At 40.8% G+C, this 12,689-nt stretch overlaps 1 protein-coding gene across 1 annotated transcript; it reads right to left on the bottom strand.

Moving 5' to 3' along the window:
• Positions 1–11,659: 11,659 nt before the first annotated feature.
• LOC119646514 (fork head domain transcription factor slp2-like) lies at positions 11,660–12,226 on the bottom strand. Its single transcript, XM_038046975.1, has one exon. It carries the CDS (start codon positions 12,224–12,226, stop codon positions 11,660–11,662), a length of 567 nt encoding a protein of 188 aa, XP_037902903.1.
• Between the last annotated feature and the right edge of the window lie 463 nt (positions 12,227–12,689).

The raw sequence follows: 12,689 nt of genomic DNA, 5'->3' as shown, positions 1-12,689 counted from the left end.
ATATTCTCCCTGCAATAAGTTGGTCAGCAGTTTCAGTAGGACGCATATTTGTTTTAATTTCTGTCCTCAGCTCATTTAGTTTTTCACGGCGTATTGGGTAAATGGTCCACTTTTCTAGCTGGGGTTAAACATGTAGACACTTGTGTATCTAAAGGCTGGAAAGTACCTACTAGACGCTTCGGGAGCAGATCTGCATTATCCTGTGCAGAACGAACCCATTGCTTGTTTGCCTGTTTAATAGATGGAATTTGTTGCCTAGGTCTTTTTAGATCTTTCGTAGTCTTCCTCAGAGAGTAGCCTGTGTTTTTTTGGGCTGTAGGATTTAAAACGTATCTGCTAAAGGACTCGTTTCTATATTTGGTAGCTAAGGCCTTTAGCTTTTTTAAAAAAGTCAAGCGATGACGGCTTTACGGTTTCTTACCAGGGCAGAGGCAAATCGTCAGACGCTGCCTCACCTCTGCCCTGGGAGCAGCGTGACCGTAGTGGCTCGCAGATGTTGAATGCTCCTTTATATAATTCGTAGAACACGACATGCCTACGAATTATATTGAGCGCAAATCCGCCTTATTGACCAGAGCTTGGCCAGAGCTGAAATATTCGTTTTGAGAATGCTTGTTTGTCAGAAAGTTTGGTAGAGGAAGCGTCAAGCGAAAACTTCCTTTTTAACACCGGATCCAGACGGACAGTAAATTGAGGAGACCTTCACAACTTTGTTGAATAATTGCACACAAATAGTCACAAGCTGCAATCATCATATCCTCTTTAACGCAGATTGTAGTTCCTTGTCTGGCTTGTCGACTGGGATGTGTTCATAAATGATATGAGCAAAAGGCACTGATTTTAGCATTAGTAGTCCCGGTAAAGTGGTTTTCTGAGGTAAGGCATAAGTCTACCTTCTCAGTATTAAGAATGACTTCCAACTTTTGTAGGTGCTGTTGCAATCCATTCGCAATTCACGTTATGATTTTCAGGACATTTGTCATTTGGTTTTCTTCTTCTCTTTTTGTCTCTACGTTATACTGCTTAAGTCTGTCAAAAATTTGATTGTCGATTACGTCAGCAATAAAAAGCAAAAGGTCCCCTCCTATTATGTGCCCCCCATTATTCTGGTAGATAGTTTCGACATCGTTCCCCCAACATCCGGAAAGAATCTTCCCAATGATACCAAAGAGTGCCAAAGACATTCTTCCAGGAACCACAGACGAAGTCCTGGACGCAGTGAAAAAGGTCCGGGATACCGCAGCCCTCGGCATTGATCAAATCCCCAAAAAGGCGCTGAAACTGGCAATGAGTATGGCACCAAGCATGTTCGCACGGTTATTTACAGACTGCTTAAAAGAAACGTTCTTCCCGCAGAGTGGCAGTTTGACTTCCGGAAGGCTCAGTCAGTGACTAATGCTTCCAAACTGGTTTTTGAGCTAGCCAGAAAAGCCTATGGCGAAGGAAAATACAGCGCACTTGACATCAAGAACGCGTCGCATTCTGACAGATAGAACCATGTCATCGAAGCAGTCATCGTGGCAAAAAAAAAACCGCCAAAACATATATTAAATATAATCTTCGACTACTCCTACAGCGGAAGCTACTTTATGATTCGAACGAAGGGTCGAAGATGTATGTGTGGGGCAAGAGTTCCGCAGGGGTCTGCTCCGGGCTCTGTTATTGAACTTAATGTATAATGGCGTTTTACGACTTCCAGTAGCTAAAGAAGACGTTGTCGTCGGATTCGCAGATGACGTTTAGTGGTCATAACATCCAATTATCCCGAACGAAGTACAGATATATGCCAACGAGTCTATACGGACGGTCAACCCTTGACTTAAAGACCACGGGCTCGAGCTTGCCGAACACAATATGGAGTTGGTGTTCTTTACAATGCGGTGGAAACAGAAACCTGTCGAAATTTACATCGGGGGCAGAAATCGCTGAAATACCTAGGAGTAACATTCGACAAGCTGAGTTTTAAACCCCACTTAAAACTTACTGAACAGAAAGCGGCGACTATCAGCGCAGCACTGGCAAGCATGCTTCCAAATGAAGGCGACCCAAAACACAGTCTTGCACTTATTGCAAATCGTCAATTGTACTTTTACACGGGTGTTGCCAATAAAAATCGCTCTCCGAACATGTTGCACCTACCGAACAACATCTTATGACGCAGCATGCGTGTTTGCAGGGATGATTCGTCTATACGAGAATCAGGAAGCGAGCTTAAATAAGCAAGGTGAGCGTATGCCGTCATTGGCTTCATGGCATACAGCACGGGACCAGGTGGAGAATGTATGTGGACTATGGGGAACCACGATGAGACGAGTTACGATCTGACTCAGTTCTTAAGCGGTCACGGTGGATACAGAAATTACCTTTATAGGTTCAGTTTAGATGAATCACCCGATTGTCCTATATATGAAGGTGCAGCAGAACAAATTTTCCTCGCCTGCCCAAGATTTAAAAGCTTAAGGAGAGAGCTTGAAACAGTGCTAAATACCCGTTTAACGGTGGAAAATCTGATAAGGTACATGGTGCAATCAAAAGCAGCATGGAACGCGATAGTTGCAATGGTGAAACGGACTCATCAGCAACTAAAAGCAGTAGAAGCACAGCGGAGACATAGAAGGGAAGCTACTGCAATTAACCCCACGCAAAGCGGTAGGATCTCGTTTAAAGTGAGCAGCTAAGAACTGAATATCCCGACGAGGCAATACCAGAACGGCGGTCCCGCGGGGAGAGTATGGAGAAAATATGGGAGGTTTTAGTTGGTAAGAATCCGGCATGCGTGTCCTACATTCCAGATGCGTATCCATGATGGGTTGCTCCCAGTCAAAAAACAAGACAGACAGGCAGTAAATCGATTTTAATAAGGTTTTTTCTTAGAAACTTTATGAACGATTGGACCGATTCATTTGATTTTTGAACACGTTGTATAAGTGTTGACCTACGCCATGAAATCTTGGATCTTTGGGATTTGAATTTTCCGATTCTCACTTGATTCACGTTAAAATCCTACAAAACCGATCTTTTCGAAAAAAGTTGTTATTCTTCTATCAAAAATGTTTATTCATGCGATAAAGGGTTCAATATTGAATGACAGCCCATTTTATTTAAATTGTTCGGCCAACTAGAAAAGCGAAATCATTTTAACCACTATTTTTGAAGTTAGGAACAAATTGTCAATCTTAAAATCAAGTTCAAAAATTCTAGTGTGATTCTAGGCAACAATAAATTTATATACATTTATATATAATTCCATTAAAAAAATATTTTTATAAAAAACAGGAAATAATCAGATTTTATCGTTGAGGTCAACAAGAGATTGATCAATTTTTCAAAATACCACGTTGGACCATATGTTCTTATTGGTGACTAATATCATGGAAGCAGTACTTATTTAGTTGCCAGAATCAGTGGTCGAATAAAGGACCAATGGAGACCATCACCATATCACAAAGTTCACCAGCACTTTTGGACTTACTAACTGAATTCAGCATAGCTAAACTTACAATATCATGCCAATATAATCATGTCGCAAACTTGGCCTTGAAGAAGATTTATTGCATTTCCTTCAACATTTTCTGGTGTATTACTAGTAACTGAATAAAACGAGATGCTTTGTAATTTTAGTAAAATATTTTTTTTAACTCTATCATATACTATTCAGATTTATAATCCTTTATAGTGTCTATTCTTAACTAAATTATATGTTATATATAAATATTGGGCACTAACTTAGATTGATATGTCATTTACATCCGCTATATTTGCTGCATATTGGAATACATTTGATTCATTTGAAGAAAACGTGCCACCATTTGATAGCACATACATCCAGGAACATCACAACCTCCGTATTGGTATGCCGTACCTTGAATTGCAGGCACGGGAACGTAATTTCATCGAGTTCATCGAGGTGCTGGAGGACCTGGAGGTTGGCACAGTCTTCCTGTGTCACCTCCAACGAACAATTGATGATGCTGTGGTAACAAGGTCCAATAACCTCCTCGTCCAGGATCATCCCATTCACGAGGAAGTCTCACGAAATGTTCACTCAGACTCAAATTGTTACGAATAGCATTTTGCCTATCTGTTTTGTATGTTTTATAATATGCGAATTGGTTTTTTATGTACTCATATATTTCCGCTAGTGTCAATCGTCCTCTGGGACTCGCTTTTATCGCCGTCATGATTAATGCACCATATGAAAATTTGTGCCTTTCTGCATCCCCATTTGCTACTTCAGCTTCTTCACCAAGCATGGAGCGGATGGAAAAGTTTAAATTAAATGACATTTTGATTCGCTAAATTAAAAATGTTTACTCTATTCACTGAAAATTAGTTATATCTAAGAAGAATTTGATTATCGCACACTTTTTTTTTAAGAGTCTAAATGAAATGTTATTAGCTAGTTGAGATGATCGCTAGTGAGCTGGAATTGAATGACTTATATTCCAAATGCAACCTCATCTCAGTTTCAGATTCGATTTGTTTCTCTTTCTATCTTCGTAATTATTAATCAATGAACCTTTTACCTGCGTGTGCATATAGATACACATTTGCATGGAAATCAGAACAACGAGAGGTTGTGTACAATTCTTTGAATACCTTGGACTTCATTATCCTTTTAATTACCTTTGTTGCCATCGTCTCCATAAATCAAATCTTCTCTGTAAAGTCAACAACGAAGAATATTGCAGTTAACGAAAAGCATTTCACCAGCGATTACAGTTTTAGGCTTAATTACTCAGTATCTTGAATCAGTTTAGACAGTTACAGACAAGACTCTGGAAAAACCATTCATTTAAAGTTAAAGTTGACCGAACCCAGGATTCATTAAGAGCTGAACAACCAAAGACAATGGATAGCATGCAATCCCCAGAAACTCATAATTTGTTTAAATAACTTATCGCCTTCCTCTTCTATGTTCCCTTTGACAGACAAAAGTAATAATATGTCACCTTTAATAACATTTCCGCACCTAATTACTCATTATGTGGAATTATTTTTAATATTTCCAGACAGGGCTCTGAAAAAACCATTCATTCAAACTTTAATAGGAAAATGATATCATATATAATAATAATAATCGTTGGCGCAACAATCCATGTTGGATCAGGGCCTTGAAGTGTGTTAGAGCACTTCATTCAAGACCGTAACGGTACACTAGGAGGCAATGTGGTCAGCATTGCGCTCGATATCATATATGCTAAGATGAATTACATATTTAACATCGCTTATGATTTTGATTACTAAATATCATGAAGAAAATTACCGAGTTTGGAGTTTGCATGGTCATGATTTGCGGGTTGGGCTTCTTCTGTTGTGCATATGCTTAAAATTTTTCTTAAAATTCATCACAAAAGGGTAAACAACTTCTTCAATTTAACAAATAAACTGCAGTCAATATGTTGAAAATGTTCTGTTCTGTTTACAATAATAGATTCACTATAGGGCAGTGAAATAATTCCAAGGTCATCCCACTAAATCTGTTGGAAAACTAGTGAATATTACAATACATTCAATACGTAAGTTACAAAAAACGTTATCTTATCAATGGCCAAACAATTCGAAGGTTATACTCTCAAGTAACATTGAGAAAGAAACCCGTCATCCTAAAAATTATCTTTGCTTGGAACAGTTGCGCAGGAAGTTTTTAATCAGCTCCATCAGATCCATTGAGCTGGATCTGACTCCATCCCTATTTCCTATTTCTTACTTTTCACACCTATATATACATTCCAACTACAAAATTCAAATTGTTTATTCCATTTTCTATGAGAAATTGTGAAAGGAGATGGTAGAAAACATCCTGAGAGAACAAAGAAACATCAAGAACGACGCTGAAGCCTTGGAGAAAACCACCCCAGTCTCCTTTCTCTGCCCTGTGGAACCACTATTAGGTATTATATCATGAAGGTGAATTAGCTCACTTTTGCTAGGTCTTCTTTCTTCTAAGCGCGGCGTTCATAACTGCGCATTCTAGCATTGTCCGGGCCATAAATACGAAAAGGGGATTACTGCCCAAAAATTTCCGCAGTATTTGGCAAAAAGGAAGCCGTGCCGCTCCTCGTGTTATAGAGCAATACTACGCACCTGTGCTGCTCACATTTGGGGAGTACCCTTATGATAGCCGAGCAAGTGCTTACATCAAATAAATGACATCATAAAGGTAGCCTACAGGTCTGTCAGTAGCATCATCATCTTCCATAATACATTATGTGATGACCTAGCTGGATTGAGTAACCTGGGATACGAGACGTCTTAATGGGATTCATTGGTGGTCTGAATTGTTTTCCGTAATATGAATTCCGAGACACTCCGTTACTTTGAAGAACATGTTGAGTCGAATAAATTAGCTCACTTTAGTAAGGTCTTCTTTTTTTTATGCTCGGCGTACGGAACCGCGTATCCCAACCCTGACGTTGCTGTGGCTGACTGGGGCGGATGGAAATGTGTTGTTTCCAAATTTCCAAATATTCCTTGACATGTCGCCTAACTCCAACTTCGCCGATCATATGAGTTCACTTTATATGATGACGACATCATACACATCTTATAGGGCAATAAATTCTGTGCTCCTTTTTAACATGTTCAAGGCAATTTAATTAACCACCATTCTGAACTATTAATTCAATTCATTATTGATTGTAGCCTGCAAAGTCAGTTTTATCACTTGTAAATTTATATCGAAATTAACTGCGAGTCACTAGCTTATATTGACAGAAAATATATATCATATTCAATCCCCGAAATTATGCCTTGAATGGTTTTGAAATCTGCAACTTTTCCTCCTTGGCTTTGTTGTAACTCATCTTTAGTCTTACTTTAATTGTCTCCTTCTCCAAATCCAGAGCTATTTAGCAAAGATCTACGCCCTGTGAGTTGGAGCTCTCTCCCTCTTGCGGCAATGTGTTTTTGTACTCCGGAAAGCCTAGTGGTAGCAGACGGTAATCCGGCGTGGGATTGCTTTTGACGGCTACCGCAAAGCGCGCTCTCTTGACTTGGGAGCCGGTTTATGCAAACTTCTAACTGCAAGATCCCGATCCAGGTTAAGGAACATCACAATTTTACAATGCTATGCACCAACGAAGACTTCCGAGGTAGTGGAGAAGGATCCTTTCTTCGAGCAATTAAACGCAGTTAGAGGAAAACTTGATAAAGGTGACATTGTGATTATGATTGGTGATCTGAATGCTATAGTGGGACCTGACAACACCTTGCTCGAACATGCAATGGGGAGAAACGGTCTGGGTGACCGAAACGGTAATTACGGGATTTGGATGGAACCGCCAACGGTCTTGAATCAGATCATCATCATGGTCCCTCACATTCACTTGCGTACTGCGTTCGCGACTTCTCGCAGGGTTAGAGATCTGCAACCCCCTAATTTCAGCATCGACCGCTTGCACGACCCAGCTGTCACTCAACAGTGGAAGAACTATCTTGCTGATGAAGTGGCAGATCTACTGAGTAACATGCCTGAGAATATCCGTGAGCATTGAGCCGCCATGAAAAGTGCGCGTCGCGAAGAGGCGTCATAAGATCTGGCTGACTGCGGAGTCCTAGAAGCAGATCAATGAACGGAAGGGGTTGAAAGCTCGATTGACAGCAAAATTCCGAAAAGTAGCGTAGTGTACACCGTCACAAGAGAGAATTTATTACGCTGGTCAGGAAAGCAGAAGATGCTGTAGATCGCAATGATGTCAGAAGTGTATACCACGTCATGAAAGAACTTGCATGTGGTCGCAAATCTTTCGATGGTCCTGTGAAGAACGTTAACGATCGACTTCCTATCATCCCATCCCATCATCATGGTTCTTAACCATATCATATCCGGTTAACTTCCTCCTATTGTGAATGAAATGGTTAATCACCGTAACATGCGGATACGGTCTGTTCCTCCAAGGAGAAAAGAAATCACTTCGTCCATCAATGCTTTTAAAAACGGAGTAAACGGGGCTTAACGGTCTCCGCGTAAAATTATTTATAGTTTTAAGTGCAATCACTGCGGATCTGTTGCTTCCACTCGCACGGAAATCTCGGAAATCCGAGACCTCTCCTAGAAAGTGAAAGAAGGGAAGGGTTGTTAAGATTTCAAAAACAGGGCACGTTCTAAGTGTGACATTTGGAGGGGTAACTGCGTACTCCCTGCCACCGCAAAGATAATAACTTAGGTAATCCTGGAACGCATCGAAAAACATCTCGAAAGCTTGATTGACACAGAGCAGGCTGATTTCTGCTTCGGATCCTCCTGCATTAACCATATCAACACCCTACGAATTATTTTGGGACAGTACGCGGCATGTAGATCTTCGGTACACCTGCTCTTCATCGACTTCGAGAAAGCTTTCGATAGCACGAACAGGAAGTGTATCTAGAGTGTTCTACGTAGAAGGGGCATTCTGGAGAAACTAATAGCTATTATCAGAGCAACATGTGATGGTGCAAAATTTCATGTGTTGCACCGAGGTAAAATTTCGGAGGATTTTGAAGTCCAAAGCGCGAGGGTTGCATCCTGTCACCGATATTATTTTTTCTTGTTATCGGTCACGTTCTTCATGCTGCCTTGCCCGGAGGACCTGGAAGAATTGAATGGACGTTAACATTTTTTCTCAAAAACCTTGACCACGCTGACGACATTGGTTAGCTCTCTCACCGAAGAAGCAAGCAGAGTTGCACTGAAGATAAACACCAAATAAACCAACGTTCTCAGTTCGAGGGGTCATCTTATTCTTCCCATCTGAATTAATAGGCAGAGCATCGAAACCGTCGAACAATTTATATATCTATGTAGCGTGGTTTCTGCCGACGGCGTCACCGAACTAGATGCTGCCCAACGCATTAACAGCGTTAGATCCGCTACCGTTGACCAGTCCAAAATATGGAAACGTAATTATCTCAGCACTAAAATCAAGTTGAAACTGTTCTCTACTAATGTTTTTTTCGTGTTGCTGTATGGGAGTGGCAAGTGGAAAGTGAACTACGCTATTACTTAAAGGCTCCAAGCTTTCGTGAATACCTGCCTACGTCAGGTCATCGGAGTGCGCTGGCGTGACACTATTTCAATCGAACAACTTGCCCGGCACAACGGCTTGGCATTCGTATGCGATGTGATAGGAAGACGCAATGCGCCTGGATATGTCACACATTAACGAGGGGCTACAATTGCTTTGCGAGCTATGCCATGCAGTGAAATTCACTCTCTCAAGATGACCGACGAGTGGGTCGCCCCAAGGCCACTTTGCGCAAAACTGTGGAGGAGGAGTGCGTGCGTCTCGGGAAGTCGTAGGGACGGCTGAAGCGCATTTCAAGTAACCAAAGCGCGCTAAACCTCATCATCCATATCTAGCTTGCTGAGAAAACAATAATTATTACGTGAATACGACCCCTTCATTGCTAAGAATTAAGTAGGACCTTGTTTGTGTTCTATCCCGCGAAAGGAAGCGGTTCAGTTTTGTATATCTCATCCACTTTAATTTTCGGTCACCTCAAATATAATCTTTTGAATGGAAATGCAAATATATAAGCGAAATTTTCTATCTTCGAATGAATGGATTCTGATTTCGTCAGCTTTTAATGAAATAAATTTCGTATTCAAGACTAATCATCCAAATGAAATCAGACAGAACGCGAGAATAGTTTTAACACACCGAGCCAAATGCGCTGTTCCTTAACTTATATCCAGAGCAATGGCTGGCACAATTAGGTTGAAATCCGAGTGATAAGATCAGTGGGAGATTCACCATCGACTTGTGGTCAATACATTCGGAGGTAAATAATAACTTTTCCGAATTTATGGCTAGCTAGCTTGTCGTCTAAAGACAAAGTAGAAAAGCAGACACTGCCTTCGTGTCTCCTCCACAGACTGCTTCTTCTTAGAACTTAAGAGGTCTGTAAGAAAAATAAGAAACTATATGGAGGGATGCTTCATCGAAGCTTGATTGACGTTTTGTGTTAGACGATGATCAACATTTTTACGTATTGAATGAAAATATGGTCTGAGAACCAAGAAAGCTGCAATATCATCCTCGCCTCGTCTTCTGTTTCTCTTTTTGCCATGTGAAGTAAATTAGACACTTTTGTGGGTTTAAATTTACTGGAGTTGACAGTGTGTCACAGATTCGACAATTTCAATCTATTAGCACATGCTTTTTAGTTACGACGTCTATGATAGTACCGAGGAGATCATCTGTTTTTAAGAAAAGGAGACTAGTTTGAATTAAAGTTTAAAGTTAGTTAGTTAGTTTAGTTTACTGGGGGGAGCCGCAGCTCCGAGCACTCAGGCCATTGTTAGGCCCAATGTACTATCCCCGTAAATCGCCTATTCAATGGCCTCTCCCCTACGGTGTTTGCAGGCTTTAGCGAATCTGAGAACATTCTCCAGAGGCAGAGAGCGTGCAGATTCTTCATTGAAGAAAACCTTGCCAAGGTGTCTTCGTCTAAGATCTGCTGATGCCGGGCAGCTGCATAGAAAGTGCAGCACTGCCTCCTCCTCACATTAGCTGCACATAGCTGATACTGCAACCCCAATATTTTCCATATGGTAGTTTAAGGAAGAGTGTCCCGTTAAAAGCCCTACTAGGGTTTTCATGTCCAACTTCTTAAGGGACAACAAAAATGCAGCAATGGAGCAACTCCACCCCAAATGGCTTGATATATCGTTGCTATTTAGTGCTGATAATGTCGCCCGACTGTCAGAAAGGATTCGAATGGTGCGACCCTTCCACTTTTGTCGCAGATATTCTTCTGCTGCCCATTAAATGACATATATCTCCTCCTGAAATATGGTCCTCATTTTTCCGAGGGGTCGGGCCAGTTCTATAATCGGATTCTCCGAGAACACTCCTGCGTCCGATCCACCCTCCATGACTGACCCTCCGGTGAAGATTATTAAGTTTGTAATCTGAGCCGTCCGGGTAGCTGAGTGGTTAGAGCACTAGGCTACCGTACGGAAGGTCACGGTTCAAATCTCACTGGTGACAGTGGAATTTGAATCGTGATTTGACGTCGGATACCAGTCGACTCAGCTGTGAATGAGTACCTGAGTCAAATCAGGGTAATAATCTCGGGCGAGCGCAATGCTGACCACATTGCCTCCTACAGTTTACTGTAGTGTACCGTTACGGTCTTGAATGAAGTGCTCTAACACACTTCAAGACCTAGATCCAATATGGATTGTTGCGCCAACGATTATTATTATTGTTATTATTAATCTGAAAAGACTCATGACCATTTGTCAACCATTCTTCTCTTTCGGTGATTACGACAGTGTAGGTCTTTTCAAAGACGAATCTGGAAACCATATGATCGGTCGGCATCAGAGCTACCGGATGTTTTTCAAGGAATTTCCAGATAGACGCATGACCGTGTGATTGGCCGCCTTTCGACGCCCCAATGGTATCGAGCCTATATACGTCGTTAGCTGTTTTTCGTTTCACCTCGAAGTGAATGGGGGGTGAAGTTTAAAGTTAGTTATGGTATTTTATTCCTAGCTGAAATCAGCTGGTAAATTGAAAAAAATCTTGATTCTGTACGAAAAGCTGGCAAGTTGTTGTGTTGTGAATAAAAAAAATGTGTATACAAATATAAATATTTAAAATTTATTTCAGGTTTTTAACCTAGGATGGTTACATTTTATAAATAGTTTTATTTTAATGCATTTTCTTTAATCGCGTCGCATGTGAACTCCTTGCACTTGTTGCATATGGAAATATTCTTGCAACATTTGTGGTGTGATGCCTGCAAATTGATAGCACATGCACCCTGCATTGACGCAATTCACGTAGTGGTTCGTCAAAACAGGTATATGTGGTGCAGGAACGTAATGGCCGTTCATCGCTGAAGGTTGTTGCAGTCGTCCCGTACTACTTCCTAAAAATAATTTCTCCGCTTTAGGTGATAAGCTCCAGTAACCTCCTCGTCCAGGTTCGTCGTATGCTCGAGGTGTTCTGATAAAATAACCGCTGACGCTCAAGCTATGCCGGATTGTATTTTGCCATCCTGTCTGGCAATTTTTATAATATTCGTAGTGATGTTTGATATATTCATAAATTTCTGCAAGGGTCAACCGTCCATTGGGACTCGCCTTGATAGCCATCATGATCAAAGAGTTATACGAATATTTCGGCCGGTCTGGATTGGAGATTTCAGAACTGTTATCTTGGTTTGCGTTAACCGTTTCATTCTCTTGACCAAGGATAGAGCTAATAGAGAAATTCGATTGAAAAGCCATTCTATATAGTGTATTCGATATCTTTCGCTGATCTAAATTTAGTTCTTCTCAATTAGTTGTATGATTGATTGATATGATATGATTTTCGAAAAAACTTAAAGTTGAAATAGTCTATTAAAGAACTGAATACTCCTCATACGGGTTGCGATTGAATGACCTTTTGTTTTGCAACTGAACCCTTATATACCAAATCAACCAGAAGCTGAAGGTGTCTTTTCATGACATATCCTTTTTATTAATCGTGAACAAATCTCCCAGGGCCACCATCTACTATCCATTGTTACTCAATTAACTTCAGGTACCTAATCCCTTAAATTAACTTTATCACCAAGCTTTTGTCAAGCCTGTAGAATCAACTGAAACCAGCAATTTGCAATTAGGAAGTCAATGAGAGCCATGCCTGGTTTAATTATATATCTAGGCAACTTCGAGGTGTAATTATTCAGTTCTAATCCCTAGATTC

Source organism: Hermetia illucens, chromosome 1 (assembly GCF_905115235.1).
Source record: "Hermetia illucens chromosome 1, iHerIll2.2.curated.20191125, whole genome shotgun sequence".
NCBI classification, from domain to species: Eukaryota; Metazoa; Arthropoda; class Insecta; order Diptera; family Stratiomyidae; genus Hermetia; species Hermetia illucens.
Note: the sequence above shows the minus strand (reverse complement) of the source record. Positions and strands in the feature narration are given on the sequence as shown.

What these genes read in the sequence shown, in the direction of transcription:
- LOC119646514 (XM_038046975.1), bottom strand. Translation starts at nt 12,226, where the DNA reads ATGGCTTTTCAATCGAATTTCTCTATTAGCTCTATCCTTGGTCAAGAG.